The 25355-nt window shown below is 38.2% G+C and overlaps 5 protein-coding genes across 8 annotated transcripts; 2 read left to right on the top strand and 3 right to left on the bottom strand.

Annotated features, from left to right (window-relative positions):
• Nucleotides 1-627: 627 nt before the first annotated feature.
• Nucleotides 628-11641, bottom strand: pora (P450 (cytochrome) oxidoreductase a). Of its 3 annotated transcripts, XM_057321095.1 has the most exons (16): nt 11599-11641; nt 10636-10838; nt 8183-8231; nt 7358-7486; nt 7121-7270; nt 5954-6078; nt 5736-5825; nt 5296-5394; nt 4751-4867; nt 4288-4406; nt 3683-3864; nt 3459-3608; nt 3117-3384; nt 2895-3040; nt 2628-2713; nt 628-2498 (listed from the first exon to the last, which is right to left on the bottom strand). In XM_057321095.1, the coding sequence occupies exons 2-16, from the start codon at nt 10806-10808 to the stop codon at nt 2354-2356; spliced, it is 2028 nt and encodes a 675-aa protein (XP_057177078.1). In that variant the 5' UTR covers nt 10809-10838; nt 11599-11641; the 3' UTR covers nt 628-2353. The 3 variants fall into 3 exon arrangements, with proteins under 3 accessions (XP_057177078.1, XP_057177077.1, XP_057177079.1); XM_057321094.1 differs by lacking the exon at nt 11599-11641 and having other exon boundaries at nt 10636-10995; XM_057321096.1 differs by lacking the exons at nt 10636-10838; nt 11599-11641 and adding an exon at nt 8834-9427 and having other exon boundaries at nt 629-2498.
• Nucleotides 11642-12319: 678 nt separating this feature from the next.
• tmem120aa (transmembrane protein 120Aa) lies at nt 12320-15637 on the bottom strand. Its single transcript, XM_057321282.1, has 12 exons — nt 15430-15637; nt 15005-15123; nt 14802-14918; nt 14497-14556; nt 14232-14327; nt 14028-14117; nt 13875-13940; nt 13649-13710; nt 13451-13543; nt 13295-13359; nt 12840-12908; nt 12320-12748 (listed from the first exon to the last, which is right to left on the bottom strand). The coding sequence occupies exons 1-12, from the start codon at nt 15505-15507 to the stop codon at nt 12638-12640; spliced, it is 1026 nt and encodes a 341-aa protein (XP_057177265.1). The 5' UTR covers nt 15508-15637; the 3' UTR covers nt 12320-12637.
• Nucleotides 15638-16130: 493 nt separating this feature from the next.
• On the bottom strand, nt 16131-18231 carry styxl1 (serine/threonine/tyrosine interacting-like 1). The gene is made up of 8 exons (XM_057321732.1): nt 17928-18231; nt 17661-17722; nt 17454-17553; nt 17227-17360; nt 16991-17136; nt 16789-16886; nt 16561-16673; nt 16131-16453 (listed from the first exon to the last, which is right to left on the bottom strand). Exons 1-8 carry the CDS (start codon nt 18028-18030, stop codon nt 16322-16324), a joined length of 888 nt encoding a protein of 295 aa, XP_057177715.1. The 5' UTR covers nt 18031-18231; the 3' UTR covers nt 16131-16321.
• Nucleotides 18232-18288: 57 nt separating this feature from the next.
• Nucleotides 18289-21258, top strand: prr11 (proline rich 11). Of its 2 annotated transcripts, none has more exons than XM_057321538.1 (10): nt 18289-18363; nt 18590-18702; nt 18887-19025; nt 19115-19237; nt 19336-19533; nt 19674-19757; nt 19855-19967; nt 20053-20112; nt 20234-20330; nt 20480-21258. In XM_057321538.1, exons 1-10 carry the CDS (start codon nt 18349-18351, stop codon nt 20519-20521), a joined length of 984 nt encoding a protein of 327 aa, XP_057177521.1. In that variant the 5' UTR covers nt 18289-18348; the 3' UTR covers nt 20522-21258. The 2 variants fall into 2 exon arrangements, with proteins under 2 accessions (XP_057177521.1, XP_057177520.1); XM_057321537.1 differs by having other exon boundaries at nt 19671-19757.
• Nucleotides 21259-21447: 189 nt separating this feature from the next.
• On the top strand, nt 21448-25006 carry smg8 (SMG8 nonsense mediated mRNA decay factor). Its single transcript, XM_057321083.1, has 4 exons — nt 21448-23008; nt 23199-23344; nt 23444-24313; nt 24425-25006. Exons 1-4 carry the CDS (start codon nt 21484-21486, stop codon nt 24635-24637), a joined length of 2754 nt encoding a protein of 917 aa, XP_057177066.1. The 5' UTR covers nt 21448-21483; the 3' UTR covers nt 24638-25006.
• Nucleotides 25007-25355: the final 349 nt, after the last annotated feature.

Below are 25355 nucleotides of genomic sequence, written 5' to 3'. Positions count from 1 at the left end.
TTGACCATGTGGTGGGACTATTGCCATGAAGTGATGTAAACCAGTAAAAAGAATGTATAGTATTTCAATTTTCAAAAGTGCTCTCACACTATATAGACAAAATATTAACCTATAGAATGAGTCGGACACAGAGAAATGAACAATTCACATATGAATCTCAACAATGGTGACAATCAACTGAACAGCTTCATGCTGCAATGCATGCTGGGTACATAGTACAAAACTCATTCATGATTGTTTGTCACCATTGATGAGGTTTGTATGTCAAGTGTCTAACTGTGTCTCAATTGCAAAGAAAGATTTTCTGACAGAGATCTTTCCATTATAACATGTAATCACTTTACCAAACATATCTTAATAAATCTTAAATGCTATATTATTATTATTTAATGATTGAATTCTTTCAGATGTATCTTCAGTTACTAAGCAAACATAAAGTTGCGGTTCCTGTAAAGTCCCTTTCAGTGTTATTGTATAAGTGTACATTTTAAAGCTACAAGAAAGTCAAAGAGTCCAACCAAAGCAAACACTGATCGCCATAATGGTGACTTAAAACATAATTGAACCACTATGAACTAGAGTTAAATCTCAATAAGATCTTACACAGATGACAGAAATAAAGTGAAAGTGGTGTCTGTAATATGTGAAGATGTTATTGATGTTTGTGTTTAATTCTCCTCTGGTGAAATCTTGACAGATTTATTGTGTTCATCTGTTATTTACACTTGTTCATCTAAGACTGTGTGACTTAAGTGCGTTAATAGATTCTTTAATAATGTATCTTCAAACAGCCATTGCAGTAGTTTACTGTAAAACACCTACAGTAACTAGCTGGCAACAGTGTTGCCAATGTATTACTGTAGAAATGGCAGGTAAGGGCTAACAGTGTATGTGAAATGAGGACATGACTGCAGCTGGCCATGAGGCCCAAACCAGCATGTCCAGTGCAAAAAGGCTTTGACTTTTTAATTCTACTTAACATTATTTTATTTATCTGTTATATTGAAGAGACCTTTTTGAAGGACTTTGGTTTACTTATGAGCACTTGAGCTTAAATGAGACTTAGGGTGTTTGTAATGACGTAGGTTATGGTGTCGACCATGATTTGTTGCAATTTTGAGGTGTTCAGTCTTATTATGATTTAAGAAAATAAATGCGATTGCTCACCTCACAAATCAACTGTTTCTAGTTTTTCACTGATGTGTCTCTTAAGTGTTGAGGACTAGTGCTGCTTTGAGCCTACATTCAGTATGAGTAAAATACTCAAGTACTGTTAAAATCAGATACTCAAAGACTTTTACTCAAGTCGTTTTGGAATTGGTGACTTGTAACTTGTAATGGAGTAATTTTCACTGCAAGGTATCTGTACTTTTACTTAAGTATGGTTTTCAGGTACTCTTTACACCTCTGCTTAACAAATAGTTGCTTAGAATATTTTAACAGTCTAGTTCATCATCTAGTGATGATGGAAGTCACATCAATTGCATAATTGCTCACAAACAGCAACTTGCCATAGTGTTTTTTTTAAATGAATGCATAGACAGGACACGGGTTTAGTATATCAAACAATAAATAAGTCAAGTTGTAACTAACATCACATGATTAGAAAAGTAACATCCCATAATAGTTGATTTCTGTGAGTGAATGCATTACATTACAATTTCTAGAAGTTGCAAAACAGAAACCTAAAGCTCTTTAATAAGGATATAAAAGTGATAATTGTAGTCTTTTAACACAGGGTTTAAACAATTGACAGTCAAACAAAATATATATAAATAAGGCCGTGTTTAATGGGTTCTCCAAAAAAACAATTTAAAAACAATTACAAAACCTGTATTTGACTCTTTCTTCTGTGGAACACAAAAGAAGATATTTTGAGAAATGTCTCAGTGGTTTTGTGTCCATACATTGGGGTGCATTTTGTTTGGTTACCAACATACTTCTAAATATATTCTGTGTTCTGTAGTAGAAGGAAAGCCATACATATTGAATGATTTTTTGGGGGGGGTTGAACTAACCCTTTAAGAAGAAGCTATAGAACATTTTGCATCTTTGATATACATTACCACATAAATGGGCATCAAATACTGTCCGTAATGGACATGATATAGCATTACGAAAGCAAAAATTTAAAGATCAAATCAGCTATTTTAGACTCTTCTTTGTGCCTTCAGTTATATCAGCTCTACTGACCTGTGCACTCAAGCGTCTGTATACTTTAAGAGACACTGACAGCAACAAATCAGTCCAAGTAAATGCAAACACAGAAAAGGTGAGTTCTGTGATGTATATCTGTACTCTGACGAAACAAAACATCTGAGGTAAAGTAGCAGATACTGGCTCATCAGTTGCTTTAGCTCCAAACATCCTGCGAGTAGCGGCCCTTGGTCATGAGCTTCTTGAAATAGTCCACAGCCTGACTATGCGTCAGTCCGCCCACCTCCTGTGCGATCTCATGGAAAGCAGCGTGGACGTCCCGAGCCATCTTACGTGCATCTCTGCAAGGACATTAAGAATCTCATTACACAGACAGGCAACTATTTTATTAAAATAAAAAAATCTCATTGTGGGCTTTAAAAAGCATTTAAAAGCATTGCCTATGTTGTAGTTTTAACATTGATTCTCACCCGCAAACATAGATATGAGCATTATTGAAATGAATTAGCTTCCATAGGTGTTCCTTATTTTTCTTCAGAAGATGCTGCACATAGACCTGTGAAAACAAGACACCACGGAATCATTTGCGTCTTCGATTTGCTTCGTAACTTAAGTTAAAAATCTTAGACTTTGCACCAATCTTTTGATCACCGTTTAAATGTAAAATGACATAAATGTTTAAAACCTAGAAAAATAGATATGTTGAAAAATATATGTGAAATGCTGTAGACACTCACTTTGTCCTCCTGGTCTCTGGAAAAAGCAACATTAAGCTGCGTCAGTACACCTGCCCTTTCAAACTCCTCCAGTTCCTGCTGGTACAGGAAGTCTTCGTTCCTATGCCGACAGCCAAAGTAAAGTATCGTCTCACCAACATCCTTCCCTGTAACAGAGCCCAAAACGTCAATTTGTTTAGGAGCATTCTTCATCGTTATTACAAATCATATTCAAATTCATACCTTGTTCCTTCTGCCATGCTCTCTCCTGGATGAAGCCTATGAAGGGGGCGATGCCGGTTCCAGGCCCGATCATGACTACAGGATTACTGGGTTTGAACGGCAGCCGAAACTGGGATCTCCTAACATACATGGGAACGGTGGGCTTGTGGCCGTTATCAGTTACAACTTGATTCTTCAGCCAGTTGGTGGCCACACCTTTGAAGACCCTTGCCGTCTTGGTAGCGTACTCCACCACCACAGCACAGATGTGGATGGAGGATGGATGCACCTGAAATGAGGAAGTGCAGTGTCAACCTCAAGGCGTTTGTGATTTCAGGTCTTTAAAATACGGCAAAGTCTGACCTTGCCGGAGGATGCGATGGAATAGTATCGAGCCTGCAGTCGAGGCAGAAGTTCACAGAGGTGGTCTATCGGTGGTTGGAGAGATGGTAGATCTTCTAGAATAGACAGTATGTTCCTTTCAGCATCCACAACCCAACTCTTGTACAGAGCCTGAGAGGAACATTTAGACAGTAAACAGATACTCTGATCTAAACCGATCCAAAAAGTAAACATGAAAATCGAACCTTTCCTTCTGGAGATGCAGAGGCCATCTTGCGCATATTTTCTTGTTCTTTTTGATCAGAGGCGTATTGCGCCAGCTCATACAGCACGTTTGTACGGGGCGGGTTGTTGATGTCCAGGTAATGTGTCAGTGCCGTGTGGTATGTTGTCGGGCAGGGGAATGGATGCTTTTTATTAGACTCCTCTGAAAAAAACAAACATAAGTTGCAACAATAAATGATGTATTAAACAACATATAAACTAATGGCTGGAATACACTACAAGACTTTAGAAAAATATTTTTTTTAACCTAGACATCCTACACTTGTAGACTTTTTGAAAGTTTCAGATAGAAACACACTAACTGATCAAATCTGCAGACTGGCACAGACTTTCCAAGTCCAGACTGAAAATCTGGGCAAAATCTGAGCAAAAGTCTTATAGTTATAATTAGAGTTATAATATAGATTTCTACCCATGATATGGTTTAAACAATACTCTTAAATGTCTAAAAGAATAAATCTAAAGTACTAAATAAATCCTGCAAGCCATTCTACATTTATGTAATTCTAAATTTTAATGTTGATTCAAGTTTAATGATGCGATAGGAATTTGACATATTATTTACCATCCAGATTTTTGAGGGACATGATGATATCCAAGTCTACACCAAGTCTCTTTCCTAGTTTGCTGACCATTGTTGTGTCATTTGTGGGATAAACGGCAACATGGTCTCCAGCATCGTATCTGCACGAAACATTAAAGATTTTTCAATACTTTGTTGTGGTATGAGTATTTTTAGCATACAGTATATTGCTTTCTACATCAAAGAATATTACACATAACATGTACCGTATGTCCTGCCATTGTAATACAGAAAACTGTTGTAGAATAGATATCACAGTTGTGACCATATGAATGAAATATAGCTAAGGAGTTATAACTGAACATAAAACATTTTGCTTTTTGAGAGCTATAAAACTCTTTAACAATAGTAAAATCACTGGAAAACATGCCCTTTTGGGGGTTATTGCAGTGAACTAAAAAGTTTATTGACCATCTTTATACTGTATATTATACTTGAACTGTACCTGATTTTAGAGTCTAAAATATCCAATTCTATATGCATCAGGTGACGGTTTCCTCCTTTGTTCAGCTTACGATTTACAGAAACAGAAGCAAGGAAAGGATTCTTTGAATCGAAAGGCCTACACAAAACAAACAATAGAAAAAATTAAATATGCTATACAGTATGCCTATAAATACCAAGAGGATGTATACTATCGTAAAGTGGATCTCAACCTTTTTTATTTGAAATCCCCATATAGTCAAAATACAACATTTCATTCAGTTTTTACCCAATAAAATATTATTGAGCTTGGTGTAACTAGAAAAATGCATATTTGTTACAAAAGTAATCAAACAGAACAAAAAACAACATTTGGAGACTTGTTCAGCCCCTCTGGTGGGCTCCGGCCCCTTGGTTAAGAATCACTGTTATGATATAAAGAATCACAATAGTAATTGTACACAGGTTTTAAACAACATAACAGGGATCAACGGCAGACTTGTGATCTTTTGAAATATCTGACTGTGAACTATCAACCTATCCCTAAGTTGATAGGGATCAACTTACAGTTTCTGCGTTTGAAAGCTTCCAAGACGCCCCACCTCTCCTGTGTACACCTGATTCATGTTGATGTCATTGTGGACCACCAGTTCAAACTGCCGAATGCTGAAAGCACAAAAAGAATCGGAGATCTTATCCAAGCCTGCATTTAAAGCATTCAAAACACCTATGATGTTTAATAAGATGCAAAAACCCTTTCAAAGCACGACCGGGGAAGGTTTTGTTATGGAGGCACATGATCAATGAATCGGTTCCCTCTAATATGCAGATGAGACCCTGAATGTGTGGCCTGAAATGAACATCACGTTTGAACCAGACCACAAAGCTACAGATGGTCTGCATTGCTAAAATCAACCGTGCATTCATTTACGCTATCATCTGTCAATACAATGTAAGATATACAGCACGATATTGTTAAATTGGGTTAGCTGAACGAAAAACAATACCTGCCGTCTTCTCCTGTGGCTTCCACTCCAAAGAACTCACACACTGCCGGCCAAAACTGTTCCTTCCAAGAGATGAAATCTTCTTCCAAGCTTCAAACGATTTAGGATTGGGTTGGTAAAGGCCAACAATGAAAAGAGAATGACAGAATGTACTTAAATAAAACTGATACGTGTGTATAAACATCTGTTAATTCAGTTTGAGTGTTTTATTCACTCACTTAGAATCATCATCTCCGAGCCCGAGGTCAAAGATTCTTTTCCCTCCCAAGTCAGCAAGTCTCTTGTCTGTGTACTTGCCCATGGCGTTGAAGTGCTCGTAGGTTTTATTACCAAGACCAAAAACCTAAAAACAACCATCAACTCATTTTATTTTATACGTGGTTGTTTTAAGTTTTTGACGAAAAACGTTCTTTCTTCCGCACAACACAAAAGAAGATATTTTGAAGAATGTTGTTAACATCCCCCCATTCGCTTGCATTGGTTACAATAGAAGTGAATGGGGGGCTGTGCTGTTCTGTTACCAACATTTTCAAAATATCTTACAGTCATACAGGTTTGAAATGACAAGAGGGTGTGTGTAAATGATGAAAGAATTTTCATTTTGAAGGTGAACTACTCCTTGAATGATACAATAGAGAGTGTGTTTCATTGTTACCGCCTGATGGAAAATGTGAAACTAGAATATGACTGTTTTTGGTGCCTTTAAATGTTTATCTGCCCTTTTTTAATGCACTGCATTGAAAATGCAAAATTATGAATTTGTACGTAGTATTGCACTCCTAATAACCTCTGGATGTCTAGTCCGCCCCCCAGTCTGGTCACACTGCAGTGATGTTTCCAACCACAGGATTTATCATGCCGACCCACCAGAACCACATTAAAGAATCAACAAACTCCACGCTGAAACCACAAGACTCTCATCCAGAATACTGGTCCAGCTCAAGCTGTGCCTGGACACTCGTGTCTCCGGAATCAAAGGAACAGAAGATCCAGTGATCCCGTCCCATCTGAAGCAGTCCTGCTAGGAAAAAGGTTCAGCTGGGACGGAGCGCTAGCTTTATTTGGCAAGGCCAGATGTTTCCGTTTGGTGAAGGAGAAGTGAGGAGGGTTCCGTGGGCCCCTTAACTATGGGACAGCCTGAGGCATGCGCTAGTTAAGAACTATACTACTGAGAAAATGGGTATCACAAGCAAAGGAATTTTGGGTGGTGCCTACAGGTTGACTAATGCAATTTCTTGAACTCTGAAATGTGTTTTGCTCATCCCAAGATAATTTTTTTCAATTGTTAGAAGAACAAAGGCATATAGATGGCCTTCAACTATGATTTCATTGATGCCAGCCTGAAATGTTCAAGACAACTTGACTGATCTTGACTAAATACTCACTGCAAAATTGATCCCCTCCAGGCTATCATCAGCGCCCTGCATCCAATCATAGAACTCCTGGGCGTTGTCGGTGGGGTCTCCCTCTCCATACGTTGCCATGCAGAACACAGCCATGGAATTTGAAATTTCCCTCAGTCTAGACAGCTCGGTCTGTGTTTGGGAGACATTTTTTTAAATTAAAAATTAAAAGTAAAAAGTATCAAACTTTCATAATAGCATGCATAACATCCAAAGTACCATATCATACTCCTCTGGATCGGCTGCCATCCCTTTCATACCATAGCGATGGGAATCTTTTGCCAGTCTGTTAGCAAACTCCTCAGCTGTTCCTGTTTGGGATCCGTAAAACACCACAATGTTTCGGTTCTAGAGAGAGAGGTTACGAAGACATGTTTGTAATTAAACATAACACAAGTATTTTCTAAACCTACAGTAAGTGAATGGCATTTTTGCCAAATATTTAAAGTCCCACTGCATTTGATAATAAAATTCATCAAAAAAGGATATGAAAACGATTTATTCCTGTAATAATCATTTCTTTATGTCGTAAAATCACTTGAATGTAACCCTACAACCTTGCTCGATTTTACACGCAGATTCATGAATATGCGAATTAGTCCCCACCTCCATTCAACTGCGTGAGCTCGGACCGTTGATTAGGTACATAGATGCCTCATTCGGTGTGTGAGCAGTGCGTGCTTGTGTTGTTGAAGCAGAGCTAAAACAGCAGCGGTCGTTTCAGTGCTGATTCTATGCGCCACCCTAACATATCTATGGCTCAAATCTGTTAACGTGATTGGTTAAAGGGTTATGATGTCATAAACAGGCAGTTTCAAACTGAATTTTTTTTAAACTGTCTTTGGAAAAACTGCAGTTTTATAGAGAAAATACTCCGCAATGGTTTAAAATTATGAATTTGCACATGGTTTATCTTAAAGCATATTAAAAGCACCACATAGACATATAAACAACATAAAAAACTCGATTTTCACCACAAGGGGACTTTAAATGTTTAGAAATGGACATTTTGTGCGGCAGTAAAAATGTTTACGGAAAACTTACCGTTTTCTTCATTTTCTCTATAAAGCTGGTCTCGCGAACAGGTTGAGATCTGAAGAGGAAAAGCGAGAGAACACATGCGTGAAAAAACCGGATAACATACCAGGCCGATTCTTTTGGTAGTAAACAGGGAATTAAGCCATGTTAGTGTCTTGGCCTTTTTCACACTGAGTTAGAACACGTCTGCTTTCACTCATTGTTCAACTAATGAAAACCACCACTTTCATCTCACACATCTGAAGATCTGAAGAGCAGATGGAAGTTTACCTAGTGCAAACAACTTTACTTGAAAGTTGCATGTTTACAACATTGATTATATCGTTTCTACTCCCACATAATTGTGTTCGGTTTTAAATCATTTGCAAAAAATACACAACGCATAAAATGAAAATGTAGATAACAAAAACCCCAAAAGCAAACAAACCCGTAAGGCATTCATGCAGTTACTCCAAATCATACATACTTAACATATAATACATACTTTATTTGCTGACTTTATATTGCACAAGTATTGAGTTAAAACACAACCTATTTGAATCGATATAAAGACAATAAAAGCCAAAGCTGAGGAAATTCCAAAGCAAAAACCTGACACATCTATCACAATCCAACCATACACTACAATACGCAAAGACCCATGTGTCCCGCACTAACCTCTCTGCAGCAGCCAGTCTGTCCTGAGGCAAAGAGAACATGCACCCCATGACTGGGGGAAAGACCCGAATCCTCAAACTTCAGCATACAGAGCCGAATCACCTCTCTTAGTTTCAGAAAACCTTAAAGTGCCCAAAAAGTCTTACAGACGGAGATCATTAGAAGGCTCTCCTGAAAGCACGTTGTTCTTGAAAGCAGTGAGGCAGGCAGGGGTTTGAGACGTGCTCCCTCGCTCGCTCATTCTCTCTTTCCCTCTCAACATCTGGCCGGAGCAAAGGGGTTGCAGAGCAACGAGAACATACAACATTTCCCATGGATCTCTGCAGCACAATACTGCTACTAAACCCCACTTCATCTCAGATGGACACATTTATTATTGACTATGATTGATTAAAATGTATAATTATATTTTCAAATACAAATGCTACCAAATGACCTCAAAGGGAGGTTTTTGTCATATTTAGCTAATTTCTTGGGACAAATCTGTCCCCAAACTTTAGCTAAGTAAGCCCACACGCACGCCCACAGACATGCAAAAAAAACGTAATGCCCCTGCCAATGTAAACACACACAGACATCAACTATTCCTATCCCAGTGTAATAAAGTATACACGGTCGAGCACTGACACAAAAGCAACAAACTTCGGGACGCGAGTGTGTTTTTAAGAATCTTAAAAAGCTTTAACTACAGATGCAAGAAAAAAGAACAGTGCAGACTTTGAAAGCAAGACAGTTTGGACTGGCCTCAGTCCTTTAACCCAAGAGTAATGTGAACCAGGCTGAAGGAAGTGCAGAGAGAATTGGAAGTGGTTATCTTTTCCTGGCATTTACAGGCTTCGGTTACACATCACTTCCTTCCTCATTCTTTTTCTCTTTATCTATCAGCCTTCATTGTTTACAAGGGCAGAGAGGGTCATACGTTTATTGTACAGCGTTACAAACAATTGACTAGTAAGGATTATGAGGAGCAAGGGGACAATAACATCGTGGGACTATTAAAAACATTCAGCAGTAGATCTTAAAGAGATAGTTCACCCAATAACAACAATTCTGTCATTTATTTACCGCCATGTTGTTCAAAACCTGACTCTTTGGAAAGAAGATATTCGGAGAAATGCCTCCGTTTTTGTGTCCATAGAATTGAAGTCAATAGGGGCCAATGTTGTTTGGTTACCAACTCATCAACCTACAAGTTTAATGTTTGATCTCATTAACCAAGGCAATGTATTTTCAACAACCTGACTACTCAGCCGTATTTAATATGTGTGACGCTTATGCTCTGTGACATGTGTTAACAATAACTAGCTTTATACCCACACAGCATACACACGACGTCTCGGTTGCAACAAACCATAACACAGAGAACGTAACACACACACATTCTCTCGGTCCCATGATGTCAACACTTTGCAATGCTGGAACCCATGACTTACTTAACCACAAAGTGCTTTAGAAACAAGCTATGGTTCAAATTATGCTTTGTTCGAATGGGGCCATAGGTCTACAGAGAGAAGAACTATAAAGAGACTTTCCAACAAAAATATTATTTAAAATATGATTCTTACAATTTCAGCTATGAAGCGCAATGTGGAAACCCCGTTGTTGTACCTCTAGCATTTATACCTCTACATAATGGGACACAGTCATTCTTATTCATCCAGTTTTATAGCCTACAACTTCTGCCACCTCGGTGTTTTATGAAATGTGGTTCCGATCAAGTTCATTCAACCATGCAGAAACATTTGTGTGGGTGGAACATCGCTCATGGACAGATGAGGGGAGGGGTAATATAAGACACTTACACTGTTCTGGTGACAGTCCTTATCTCTGGGGCAGTCTCTGGTTTTCTTCGGAAGAAGAACCAGTAGATAAGCAGCCCAGAGATGAGTGAGAAGATGAAGATGTCCACAGAGCTCAGGAGCGGTTCTGGATGCTGCTCTTGATCGGACTGCAGGTGGGATTCTGCATCCTCCATATTTAAAGACTATGGCAAAAACAGAAATGCCTGCGAAACAGATTGCTTCAGTCACACACAGATTCTAATCAATTTCATAAAGACAAACTCAAACAAAAAAGATAACTTAAAACTAAAACAAAAACACAATTTCTAAAGTGGAATATTACCACTTTACAGGTGACATAAAATAAATACATGAAATAAATACACATGGTAGATTAGCATGGTAGAAACACAAAAAAACTTTGACGGTTGTGCCCTCTTTTGAATGTTCAACGTAACTGCATGATAAAACTCCAACCCACGATTCTTTGTTGCATGATAAAACCCACAACCCCACAAAATGTTGTTTAACACCACCACACATTGGCAACACAACATACTTTTTCACCATCACTTTAAAAAATAGCGACCCCTAGCCGCAGCAACTAACCGCGGTATTTCCCGGGGTAAATCGCCGTGCTTTGGCAATTGCACGGTATAATCATAGAAATCACAGATGCTTTAAATGCTTTATGAAACACGAAAAAATCTGTAGTTCTGTGGTGTTACCTTGCATGCAAAGCACTGTAATTGTGAAATAGGAGCTTATAATATGAAGTGTAATGTAAAGCGAACTAATGTAATATGGAGACGTGTGACATTTCAAGTGCGCATAAGCACATGCTTATCAGATCAGACACGACATGCTAGTCAGACCCTTGTTGTGTAAGTGCCATTGGCCAAAACCGCTCAGTAAATGTCATTAGATTACTGACAATATCTGTCAGTATATTAGTACATAAACGTGCTGCACTACGGCACATACCTCTGTTTTGATGGCGCATGCGCACATCGCCCAACAAACGTTTACGTCACATTAGGTTGCCAGTCACGAGTTCATAAATCCCCCTCGTGTCTTTTTTCGCGTCATGTGGCATGTACAAATTATTTACAACGAATGCCTTTTTGGTTCTTTGGTCGTTAAAATATTCAAAATACGTCATTACGTTTTATCCATTACTTTTTAAATTAATAGGGATTTTTTTCTTATGTTGGCATGATGTGGAAAATTGTAGCAATTGATTTTTTATAGCAATTCATTGAAGAGTTGTAACGTTATTCGCGTTATTTGGCAAGCACGTGATAACTTGAGTTTTATTGAAAATCCTATAAATCAAGAAACCATTATTTAAATGTAGTTTAAATTATTTACTTCATAACTAATTCAAGCTGTAAACTGCCTTTTGGTACATTTGCACTTTCCATTTCTGTTTGTCAGGGCTTTTTTGTCAATTGTGACAAAACAGTGCTTGCTTATTTCTCCTTACTCAAACATAGGTGTTGACATAATCTTATGATGACACTGCAGCACAATGGTAGTGTTAGCAAATAATATGAATGTTCTAGCTGGGTTCTCTTAAACAAACATTGCCCTATTCTAACTGCCTTAAATGAAGGCTGGAGGTATTTTATCATCACACACACACACACACACACGCACGCACGCACGCACACACACACACACACACAGTTATGAGATTCTGAGGTCAGGATTTTTCATTTATATATGAAATGAAACACTTCATGACATTGAAATCCATTTAACAAAATAATAACAATATATTAAATAGTTTATGGCAAAGACTGTTCACTTCTTTTGCTTTGTGACACATTTACAAAAATCATCACTTATCCTGGCTGAAACAAAAACACCCACCTGAGAATATTTACTAAAATTCTATTAAACTATTACTCATACATTTTACATTAACAACACAATCATTCCATCCCTCGCTTACATAAAAAAGACGTTCATATAAAATATCAATTGCTTTCATAAATAGTTTAGTGCTTTTGTGTCATGTTCATAAAGCTTTGGTCTTGTCTTGATCCATGTATTTGTGGTAAACAACACCAAGAGTGGTGAAGAAGTTTCCCATGAATAAAACAAGGAACGTGGAGCCACACATGAGAACCTGGGAAGAAAATATTTGAAACAAACAATGAAATCAATGGAACAAACTAGCTTTCTTTTAGGTTTAAATATTCTTAGATATGAACACTGACCTGCCATTCTTTCCATTCTGGAAGTCGGGCCATTTGAAAGAGTGTAATTCCATTGTAAAGCTGGAGAAACTGGGCATATATAATAATAACAGCATAAGATCTACAATATACTATAACATTCACATGGCATTCATAACACTGTATCCAAAGATTTGTGAATTTCCCCATGAATTAAGTCTATCTATTCATCCATCCATCCTAAACAATGGCCATCAGTTCTCCATAAAATCTAAAAACTATTTCTACTTTTTATTCGTTCAAAAAAGGTTTAAGTACTTTAGTGCTGTGATAAATTCAATGTTTAAACAATGTCCTTTCTAAATTACAGCATTAGATTGTCATATTCCCCCTGTAAATTCAATAGAAGCCTTTCCCACAATTACACGCCCGTAAACTAAGAACTGTACTGTTTCCCAAGATGAGTGCAGTTATTGCAAAACCACCATTAAACTTACATGGCCGAAGAAAAGGAAAGGCAGGAGAAAGGTCAGACCCCTCCACATCCAGGACTGAAACCCCTCTGGCCATAAAACACAAGAGTGTAGATGTAAAACATACCATTTTATTAGTGTTATAGTGTTAATAAATATATATGCTATTAAGAGACCCACCAACAGTGAGGTCCATGTTGTGTCTTTCTCCAAGAGCTCGAAGTCTATATAAGCTTCCACTCTGATAGTAATACTGCAAAAATTGAACAAAATCTGAAAACAAAATAATATCAATAAATAAATGATTATCTGAAAAGCTTGCTTGTGTAAAATGTAAACAAAGCAGTATAATGTAAATACAAGTAGTGATGATCTTACTTATATACATGGAGTATGACAAGAACTGATTTCTAAACATCTGGTAGAGTTCACCATCAGGCCTGTGAGACAGATGTAACAGTTGATGTAAACCAGACATTCACACATTCCCTTGTAGAGGTCTCTCACTCTCTGTCTCTCCCATACTTTCTTATAACATTTATTTTTAAATACTTGCTAAGTTTAAACTCAAATGTTTGTTAGTAGAAGAAGATTACATTCATACCAGGTCAGCATTACTCCAGAAAGAAATGTTGAAACATAGTGTTGAAACACCCACCAACCCTTGATCCTGAAATAAAAGACAAGTATGTAATACTTATGTTAAATCACATGCATATAGAGCATTAAACATCATAGAGTACATGATTATTCTTACTTAGAGCCATTATTAATGAGAATGCTCTCTCTTATTGTCAATGTACAGTAATACCACACCAACAAGAAGTTGAAAAGGGCATCTACAACCCTGTAAAAACACAAGCAGACATAAAGCATATTTTTACTAAATATTTTACAGTGTGTATGTAGCATGTTTCATATTTAGGGATGGTGCTAGAACTTTAAACAAAAAACAATATACCTGTCGCTGACCAAAAACTGACAGGTGAATGAGAACAACAAGAGAATTACAGTCAAGTATAGTTTGAATTTCTCATACTCGTCTTTATAGGCAAACCTGCAAAATGGAGAAAATAATAAATTGGACTAATGACAAAATTAACATGACAACTTAATGTAACATGTTGACCACTACAAAGACTACTCAGGTGTTACAATTCATATTTTTGCTTTGAAATTTTTATATCATACAGTATTGCATTCTGCTCAGGGTTTTGATAACTTACTTGGCCTGCTTGTTAAGAAGCGTAACATTCACATTTCCAAGAACAAGACTGAGGTATAACCTGGATTAAGAACAGGATAAATATTCCAGGAAAGAAATTACAAGACCAAACACAATCATCATTAATTGATACTACCTACTAAATTGTTATAATAATTTAAATTTTGTACCACACTTTTTATTCTACAATACATCATTTATTGGTAAAAGATCAGGAGATGCATAACCTGGTTTGCATAAATAAATGCATTTAAAACATAAAAGGGTGTGGCAGTCCTAAACTCAGACAGCTCTCATTTGCATTACCCGTTCTTCTTTGGCAGGAAGGCCTCCATTTCAAAAAAGACATTAGGTCTTTCTCTTATGGACTCTTGGATCTCTACTATTTTATTGACATCTTCTGGACTTTCTGCGGTTCTGCACCTAACAGAGAAACAGAGCATGAACATATAGCGCAGGGCTATAATATTTATTTTAACACTTACATTAAAGCACAAATCATGACTAACTCATCCAGAGATTCGGAGAGATCCTTTAACTTTTTCCTTTGGCGTGCGATAGATGACGAACAGCTGTCTTGCAATTTCGAAACTTCCTCCAGTTTCTGTTTGTAGAGCCGATGTGTCTCCTGTACAACAGACATTGATATATCGTTTTTTATATGTAACAATACATTATATTACGGTCATTTATAATCTAAGAACATATTTATTCGTAACTATAATGCTTTCTAATGTATGCCATCGTTGTGGCTGTGAAGTTGTTGATAATAGGTAACGCTAAACTATAATCAACAACGAATACTAGAGTAACGTTACAGTATTCCGATATATGAGTATGTATAAGGATATATTTGAAACAGCTACAGAGAAGTGTAACATCTGATGCTTCAGGGCTGTCGTGCTATTCTCATGACTGGGAAAACAGCTCTGACCTGGACTTGATGGTAGTCTTTCTCCAGATCCTCCCATTCCTGTAAACATTCGGACAACCCGGTCGGATTAAATAACATTTCCGGAAAGTGTATTTATTGAAAGTTAGCGTCCCCAAATAATAGCGTACAGGATAACGGTCTAATCTACCGTGTCTGGAATGGTCAACTCGCTTTCTTGAAAACGTCTGTCACGTGAACACCTACTCTATCTCGCCTAGCCAATCAGAGACAGACTCCGCTCTCGCAAACTATGCGTTCTGGCCCGTATTCTGACCAATGAGCGCTTTCAAAACCAGAGCGATGCGTCACAGACGCTTTACTGTTTACCTCGCCCACTTCCACTTACGCCCAAAACGCACGTGTCTGGCAACTGTAAACTGCCAATAGAGGGCTGTTAGGAACAATAAACAGTGAGAGCTGAGTGAATAAATCCTATTAGTCATCACTTTTTTCACATAAATCCTCTTATGTGATACGTATGTGAACGATATTATGATACGTGGTTCAATTATGTTCAATTTGAACACGTACTTGAATACAAGCAGTTGGGTAAACCTTGACTTTTATTTAGCTCTTGATATCCAAAATCAATATTGTTTGTTATTAATGTGAAAGACTTAGATATTTTGATCATGTCGTGCAGAAGAAAACAGAGTGGGTCATTTAAGGTCCGTGGCTGACCTTTAGTTTTATTTCACGTTGACATTTATTTAGCAAACACTTCTATCCAAAGTTTATTACAAATGATGGTGAATTTGTATACACTGACAGTTCACATGATCCTATTGATGTTTAAGGTTTTGTCTTTCGTTGTCTGAACAATATATTTTAGTATAAAATAAATTATAATTAGAAATCAGTATAAAATGTTTTTTTCTTATATTGACTGTGGTCAGTAGTTGGGCTCTGAAATGTCTGTTACTCTCTGACCAAGAGACTGAAGTTCCCAGTTGGAAAGCTGCTGCACAAATCCTCGATTTGGCCTCATGTTAGCTTTGCATTGCTGAATATGATGCCATGCCTCCTAAAACAGGTATTGTAGATAGTCAGATATTGTAGATGACAAAAAATAAGAGTAGCAAAGCAAATACAAAAACTTAAAATTTGGAAATTCAAAAATAAAAACAATACCTTTAGTGTGTATTTTAGGTGATGCATAAGATACGCCATTGCCAAAGCACTGCATCTGCTTATACCATGATTAGAGAATATCATAACAGAAGACGAAGTACTGAGATGTGAATCTGAAGTATATAACAAATAAGTTCTCAGTTGTCCGGTTCCCTAATTGAATATTTCAACAAGCTCGGCTTTGAATTACACTGTTTAACCAATGAACAAAACTTTTGACTGACTTACCAATAAAACCACGCATTCTTTCGAATGAAATGAACAAATCCGCCTCTACAGAATCTGCAATTCGGAAATGTAGGACAGTGCAGTTTGCCTTTTTAAACCTAGTTTGCGAAACAGAGATGCTGAACAATGGCTTTTCAGGCAATGCATTAAATAAACAAATTATATTTCTACATGTAAATATCTGAGCTAGTGGGTTGCTCACATTAGACTGCATTCATCTGAGACATTGACAAGTGCTTTCAGTTTTAGATCTTTAAGGATCTGAGGATTCGTTGCCTGTATATAATCACCCATGTAAAGCTGACCAGGTAAGATTTCCACAGGGTAGGGCTTTAAGCTTTCCAATTCCTGTAGATATTTGTGAATGTTATTAAAATATCAACAAAATACATATAAACAGCAAAACTACACCAATAGTTTGTCTATGAATAAAAATACCCTAATTGTGTAAAGAATTTTTTGAGTTCTTAGGAAAGGGTAGAGTGCAGAAAACTTCTCATAGCCACCAATAAGAATCTGAATGGGAAAGCGGCTTGCTTTTTCCAAACTGTCCGCACAGTCAATGGCTGGACCTGCAACACAAATATAGGGTCAGGGGATCTCTGAATTGTAATTACATTCAGCAGAATTCATAACATGTTAGAAAAAGGGTGCTAGTACATTACCTGAATCCAACAAAGAATGTGTGCTGCTGTCATATACAATGATGTACCTTATACTTTCAATCTCAACATCTGTGGGCATAATGAACTTTCCTTCAGAATCCTTTGAATAACACAAAAAGCAATCATTTAGAAATATAACATGAACATAATTCATTAACATAGTCATTAGTTTTCTTTACTGACTAAACAAATAAAATTAAAACATACCCATTTTGCGTTCCTGGCAGTAATGATATGGCTAAAGGTATATGATTCTGCTGGACGGGCATCTAAAAAAAATAGGGCAACAATTACTGTTGTCATTTTTGACATAAAGAAAAAAAAAAGTTAAAAGATAAATACATACTGTATACAAGGACACTGTCAGTTGTATACTGTATGTCATGGTTATTGATATATAATTATTAACATACACTTGAATCCACAAAGTAGATATTTTTCTTTAAATAAGAGTAATGACTTTATAATTCTTACCAATCAGACAAAGATAGTTACTCTCTGCAAGCCTTGACTGGCGAACGTATTGATTTAGGATGTTGTACAGTTTTGTTGTTTCACAAAGAACCTTTCCAGCCATTACAGCCTAGCGTATAAAAGTATTTAACAACAAATTGCAACGCCTTGGCTTAAAAATAAATTTAGCGGTGTTAAAATATTACAAATACTTATTTGTGGTTATGTTCTGAGGTCACGTGTTTACTTTGCTGTTATGGAAACGAATAAAACTCGCCGTGATTGGTTGATAATCCTTCCCCCGGAAGCCAAGTTTGTCGTCCTTTTTAACCAATCACGTTTTAAAATCCCACCTTCTACTATTCATCTGATCTCCCATTGGGTGGTAAACAACGAGGAACAACTTTCAAAATCAGACATACAGCTGTCAGCAGCTGCCGATATGGCTGGATTCGGGGTAAGTTTATTAAAATGTATCAGTGTTTGTACACCGTAAATGCCAAACATTAGTGAAGTTTTAACTGGTTTGTCCAATAAGTACGTATTAAGATTCGCAAATGTGCATAATATACGCGAGATCGCAGCTCTAGTCTTTTGCATGTATGTGGTGTTTCTAGCTAGGCATTCTCGATTTCGTGTGTTCTGAAAGTAATGAATCGACAAACGATGTGTGTAACTTACAGGGCCTCGGCAGTGTCTTTCAGCGGCGGAGGAAGAGAAACGGCAGCAGCAGTCGACGCTGGGCCGTAAAGAGCAAGCAGCCGCTTAGGACTTCCGTCACACCAACGACCCCTGAGTAAATAAATACCTAATCTACAAACACTGCATGTACTTGCAGCATTATTATACAATTTACAATATGACTTGGGTCTGTTTAGAGGTGTTGTGTGTGTATATATATATATATATATTATATTATATTATATTGTAATGCTATATGTATGTGTATATGTCAACTTTCTGGTATTTCTTTCATGCAGTCCAAACGACGTGAAAAAGGTGGACATTTTAAAGGAGACAAGTGTTCAAGACACTAAACGACAGTCTTCACTACGTATTGAAGCACTGTTTTTTGTGGTTGGAAGTGTTATGCAAAAGTGCAGAAATACAATTAGTAATGTAAGTTTTCTTTTGGTTTTGTGGTGTTGACATCACATTTCAGATGTCTCTGAAAATATATGAGCAATTTCTCTGTCTCTCATTTTTAGACCTGTTCTGGCTTCCTAAATGCCTTTCTCTTTTGGAGAGGGTATGCAGAAAGAGTGGAGTCCCTTCACCAAAAAGTAGAAGAGCTACAAATGGAAATAGCACAGTTGCATTCCACTCTGAAAGTTAGCAAATTTCAGCTCCACTGAAAAATTGTTTTAACAAATTATTCTGTAATGTGTTGATAAAACATAATATTTGATTTTCTTTCCTGTTGTTTCAGCTGTCTCGAGAAGCCAAGATTTCAGGTGGTACTTTACAAATACCTGATGGTGTTCACTGTTTTATACCACCACCTCCTCCACCTGTCTCCCTTCCACCACCACCACCTCCTCCACCACCACCACCACCTCCTCCTCTTCCTCCAATTCCATCCATATTTACTATTCCCATCAAGTCTGCCAAACCTCCCTCTCTAAAGGTAATTGGCCATGGCTAAAAAATGGAAAATTACCAATGTACTTCAATTTCATCTTTTTATGATCTATCATAGTATAGAGTTCTTTTCACAGTTCTTTTCCTTGTTGTTGATGTATTTTCCCTCCTATCTCCTACAAGGAGAAGAGCGATGTCCCTGTTGCGGTGACTCTTCAGGATCTTAAAGCAGTACGACTGAGAAAGGTGAATGTAACCAATAAAACTCAGGTGAGTGAAGAGTTCTCTGTTGTTGTTTTTTCATTTAATGTTGCATTTTATCTGCATCATTGATGGCTGGAAGAATAATAGCAGATGTCTTATACAGTTGTCTCCAGACAAACGAAGATCACAACTGGTCACACTTGCTGACTTGCAGAAAGTCTGTTTGCGACGCCCTCAATCTGATGTGTCAGTGAAGTTTAGATCGAGCATTAGAAGGTGAAGCTCTGCCTGCGTTACAAAGGTTTTGTTATTTTGGTTTAAATCATCACAACGGTTTGATTATTTTGAACATTCTCTGTAGGACACCAACTAAAAGTTCGATGAATCTTCGGGTACAACTTCGAAAAGTGCTCATGAGCAGGCAAGTTTGTACACTTTAAAACATGCTATGATTAAACTGTTTATTGCTCCATGTTTAAAACTACAGACAACATTTCTAAATTAAAAGACATAATATAATATGATGTATTGTTATTTCTCAGGAGTCCTGGCGGTACACCCCTGCAAAATAAGGAGAATGAGGTTAAGGATTCAAGCCTTGAAATAAGCATGACCAAAGCTTTAGGAAACAAGCGCGTGGTATGTAGCTGCTAGATCATTAAGTAAATCACAGAATTTATATTGTACATTCTTTAAACTAAGGAAAAAATATTGTATTTTATATCTGGTTACCATTTGAATTCAGTGCTTAAAAATGGGATTAATTTATTTTTTATATAACTTTACAGAGTGATATAACTAAAGAGTTATCGCCAATGAAGTCCATCTAAGCCAAGAAACAGATAATTTTATTGTTTTAACCTTTATTTGCTATTGCACATTGTTTTTTATGTGACCTTTTGGTAATGCCTAATAATGTTGCCTTGTATTTTGTTTGTTCGTTTTCTTTTGTATGTTTACTGTGACGGTGATAATAGTTTTCACCAGTTCATACATTCATATTGCTATATCAGTAGCACTGCTAGTGATATAACAGTATGTTATTACTTGCTGCTTTTGAAATGTTTCTTATCTCTCATGTCACAACCCTTATGTTACAATCATAAAAACAACTGTAAACTTTATGAAAATTAAATGTACATATTGAGCATAATGCTAGATGCAGCTCATCAGTGGAGTGTACAGGTCCTTGTTGTAAAGAGATTGTGGCATGTGTTAAGTCATCTGTAAAATATAAGGCCTGATACTGTGTTAAAGTTTGCCCATGTGTAAGGTGGTTAAGTCATTGATCTAAAAATTCAATGTGCTTGTGGTATCGTATGTATATGATAAAACGTAAAGCACAATGACTTTGTATAAGCCTTCCTGAGGTGCCTTTTGTGTATTTGTTTTATATTATTTCAGGTGTTAACACCAAATTGTCTGAATGCTATTCTTGTTAGTCTTAATGTTGTACTCTGAGGGTCTTTTGCAATATTTTCTTAAAACTGTTTTATTTGTAACGTTATCTAAAAAATTATTGCAATGAATGCAGTGTTTAATAAAAGTGGACCTACAAAAAAATCTGTACGAATGTGTGCATTTTTTAAAGTACTATGTAAATGTTTGCTGAAATACTTTCAAAATATATAATATTAATATTATTTACATAGAAGGACCTGAATTATTTGACAGTGGGACAACAATTTGAATTTTTAATGCGGACTGTTAACCGCTTGTTCGTGTTTCCGCCCGTGCTCACAGAAACACGCACATCACTAAGCCCCGCCCCTTTGTTGTGACCGTAGCCACGATGGCGGTGCCCGTGTACATCGCAGCACTGTTGCAATCAGAAATCATAGAAGAGAATCTCGACAAAGATGAGGGCGTTTGTGTGTTGGGTATATTTGGGAAAAGTGCAATGCAACCCGGATCAGCAAAAGAATCTCTCATAAACACTTTAGCAGATAAACATATTTTCTCTCTCTTCGGGAGCAACGAGACTGACAGCACGGGCGGGGTAACATCGATCCAGGCGCATTATAATCAGGAGAAACGCGTGCTGTATTTGGTTTTAACATCTGTTTTCGATAACCGGCAGCTTATTCGGGCTTGTGAGTCTTTGACGGTGGGTTTGGGTCACGCGGAAGCGCACGAGATTTGGAAAGCTGCCGAGAAGGATAACTGCCTGCAGCTATTATATCTGTTCTCGCTTTGCCATGTTCTTCTGCTGGTTCATCCCACCTGCTCTTTTGACGTCACATACGATAGACTGTTTCGCGCGTTGGACGCGCTGCGTCAAAAAGCGCTTCCTCTGCTGCGCACCGCGATCAAAGACTCACCTGTATCCAAAGAATGGAAGTTGAACTGCCGCCCGTGTCCTCCGCGCCTCCTGTTCGTCTTTCAGATGAACGGAGCGCTCAGGGTGAGTTCTTCTGGGACTGGTGGGAATGGAGCCGATGGCTCTGGTGGGGATAAACCCAAAAAGCACTCCCCCAGAAGGCGTCTCCAGCATGCACTGGAGGATCAGATATACAGGATATTTCGAAAAAGCCGTGTACTAACCAACCAGAGTAGTAACTGTCTCTTCACTGTGCCTGCCAACCAAGCATTTGTTTATGTGGTGCCAGGACCAGACGAGGACCCAGTCGGCTCTCTGCTGGGACATCTGCGGTCCAACTGTGTTCTGCGGGAGAACGAAAGTGGCATACCTGTTCCTGGGCAAAGAAGGTACCAGCAGATGAGACATTCAAATAGGCAGCCCTCCTTCAACGTGGAAAGCAGCTTGTTTTCTGGAGGGCAGTTAGTGGACTGTACCTTGAAAGAGTTCCTTTGGCAGCACGTTGAGCTCGTACTGTCTAAGAAAGGTTTCGATGACAGTGTGGGTCGCAATCCGCAGCCGTCACATTTTGAGCTGCCCACCTATTCCAAATGGGTTCATGTTGCATACAGACTTCATCAGGTGATGATAGAGAACAGTGAAGATGAATCCACCGACATCTCCCTCAAGGTGCAGGGTCAGCTCAAGGTACTAGAGGGGTTTCTTGACGCAGATGCCAAATTCTCTGAAAACAGGTGTCAGAAAGCCTTGCCCCTGGCTCACAGTGCGTACCAGTCCAATCTTCCCCACAATTACACCACCACGGTGCACAAGAATCAGCTGGCGCAGGGATTGCGAGTGTACAGCCAGCATGCAAGGGGAGTTGCGTTTCAGAGATACGCCTTACAACTTCATGAGGATTGCTACAAATTCTGGAGTAATGGACATCAGCTTTGTGAGGAGCGAAGCCTTACAGATCAGCACTGTGTGCACAAATTTCATCTGCTGCCAAAGCCAGGTAAAGATTCACTTGTATTTAAAAAAAAATTATGTACGATGTAAATACATGAGGCAGTATAAGGTATGTTGCCCATAGATTTTGATTGTAAGCTTGTTTACTAAATGTTCAAATAAATGTGTTTTTTTTACAAGTAGATTTACCTGGGACACTCCTTAATTTTTCTGTTACTTCTGTTTTATCTTAACAGGTGAAAAGCCAGAAATGGACCACAATCCTCCTATTCTATACCATAACAGCAGGGGTCGCTCTACAAGTTCTTGTAACTGTGGCAGAAAGCAGTCCCCAAGAGAAGATCCATTTGACATTCAGGCTGCCAACTATGACTTTTATCAAGTCAGTAGCTACAATTTCAAGTTTTACTTACCATAAATCTTTACATCAGTAAAGCACGGCAATTTTGTAAATCTGTTTCAATATCATTCTTTCATTTAGATGCTTGAGGAGAAATGCTGTGCAAAGTTGGAGAGGATCAATTTCCCAGTGTTTCAAGCCAGCACACCTGACCCAGCCCCTGCAAGTGATGAGATGCCCACATCTGGAGATGTACATCCTTCAGGAGAAGCTGAACGTCTAAAGGAGAAAGAGACGAACACCCACACACCTGGTGAAAGCACGAGTCTGAGCCTCGCTCTTAGTTTGGGCCAGTCTACTGACAGCCTCGGAACATACGGTGAGGGAGCTGAAGGGCAAGAAAAGAGACCAAGTTTGGTGGACAGACAGCCCTCCACAGTGGAGTTCCTTCCTGGTATGCTTCATTCTGGGTGTCCAAAGGGACTGTTACCTAAGTTCTCCAGTTGGTCTCTTGTTAAACTTGGTCCAGCTAAATCTTACAACAGCCTTACTGGTTTAGAGCAACCTGGATTCCTCCCTGGTTCTGCTTTTCTCTTGCCATGGGATGTTGTCATTAGAAGCAGATCAGAGGAGGACGTAGGTTTGATTGAACCTTTGGATGGAGGTCCAGCCTCATGGCCAGCTCCAAATAAAGCATCAGCTGGAAAGCGAGGTGGTGCTGGGGGAATAGGACGTGGCCGCAGACGGGACGATATAGCTCGTGCCTTTGTTGGTTTTGAGTATGAGGACAGCAGAGGGCGCCGCTTCCTTAGTTCTGGACCTGATAAAGTAGTAAAAGTGCTCGGGCAAGGTGGGCCAAAGGAACCTGCGACCAGATGCTTGAATTCAGACATGCCTTTGTACATTCTCTCTCCGGCTCAAGGTCGAGGAATCAAGCCACACTATGCTCAACTGGCTCGTCTTTTCATTGTGGTCCCTGATGCTGCTCTTGAGATTGCCCTCAGTCCACAGGTACAGTATTGGTGCAAAATCAAAGTATCCACATTAAATTCAATGATTACCAGTCATATGATTCACGTTTTATCCAATAAAATGTAGTGTTCTGAACTCTTCGTCTCCCAGGTCCAGCCAGGCCCCCCTCCCTGTCCTATTTTCCATCCAGAGCAATCTGAGATTGTGCTGCCCCCTGATGGACTGTGGGTGTTACGCTTCCCTTATGCCTTCATGACAGACCGTGGACCCTGTTATCCTCCTAAAGAAAACCAGCCACTAGCAAACTTCAGGGTGCTGAAGGGAATTCTGCGTGCTAACACGACCAGTTCAACTCCACAGTAAAACAACCTGTGCACGGAAATGCACCATCCCTAGAACAGGGATACAGAAAAGATGCTCTGGACATTAAGCCCACTTTCATACTGTTGTCTTTCATTGTATGTGGTGTGTTTTTTTTGCGTTAAATATATAGTTGAAATAATATTGTAAATTCACAGAAAGGAAATTAAGAAATGTTTACACTGCTATCAAGAATAAAACCTGTAATGAGGAAAAATGTGGTGAAAGACAATGTCATTACAAAGCCAACATCTGATTTTAAACAGTATTCACTTCAGTTTACTGAATAGTTAATACCCTGGTTTTCTATTGTTGTTGTTGTTTTTGGGAGAGAAAAAATTACAATACCAAGAATATATAAATTAAAAGATGGCAAAGTATGGCTGTTGTTGATATTTTATTGCGAAAGCGAGTTAATAGTACACATAAATGGTGCGTAAATACATCACGCACAGAGGCGCTATTTAGTTGCCTAACGACCTCATTTTCTCTAAAATATGGCTCGTAGTACTTTTAAAACACGTAGGTAATTAAAACAACAACCAACAAAGAAGTTACAGCCTATACTCAATTTAACCATTTACCTTGTAAGTGTTATTCACTCGCACGTCAGATTTTATTATTTACTGACAGACAACTAATGTTTGGGTTTTCGCCCGCATATTCTCTGCGTCTGCTCATTGGTTTGTCCATTTTTTCGGCTGGCCAATCAGCATATTGT

This window comes from Triplophysa rosa, linkage group LG22, assembly GCF_024868665.1.
Source record: "Triplophysa rosa linkage group LG22, Trosa_1v2, whole genome shotgun sequence".
In the NCBI taxonomy this organism is placed as follows: Eukaryota; Metazoa; Chordata; class Actinopteri; order Cypriniformes; family Nemacheilidae; genus Triplophysa; species Triplophysa rosa.
Note: the sequence above shows the minus strand (reverse complement) of the source record. Positions and strands in the feature narration are given on the sequence as shown.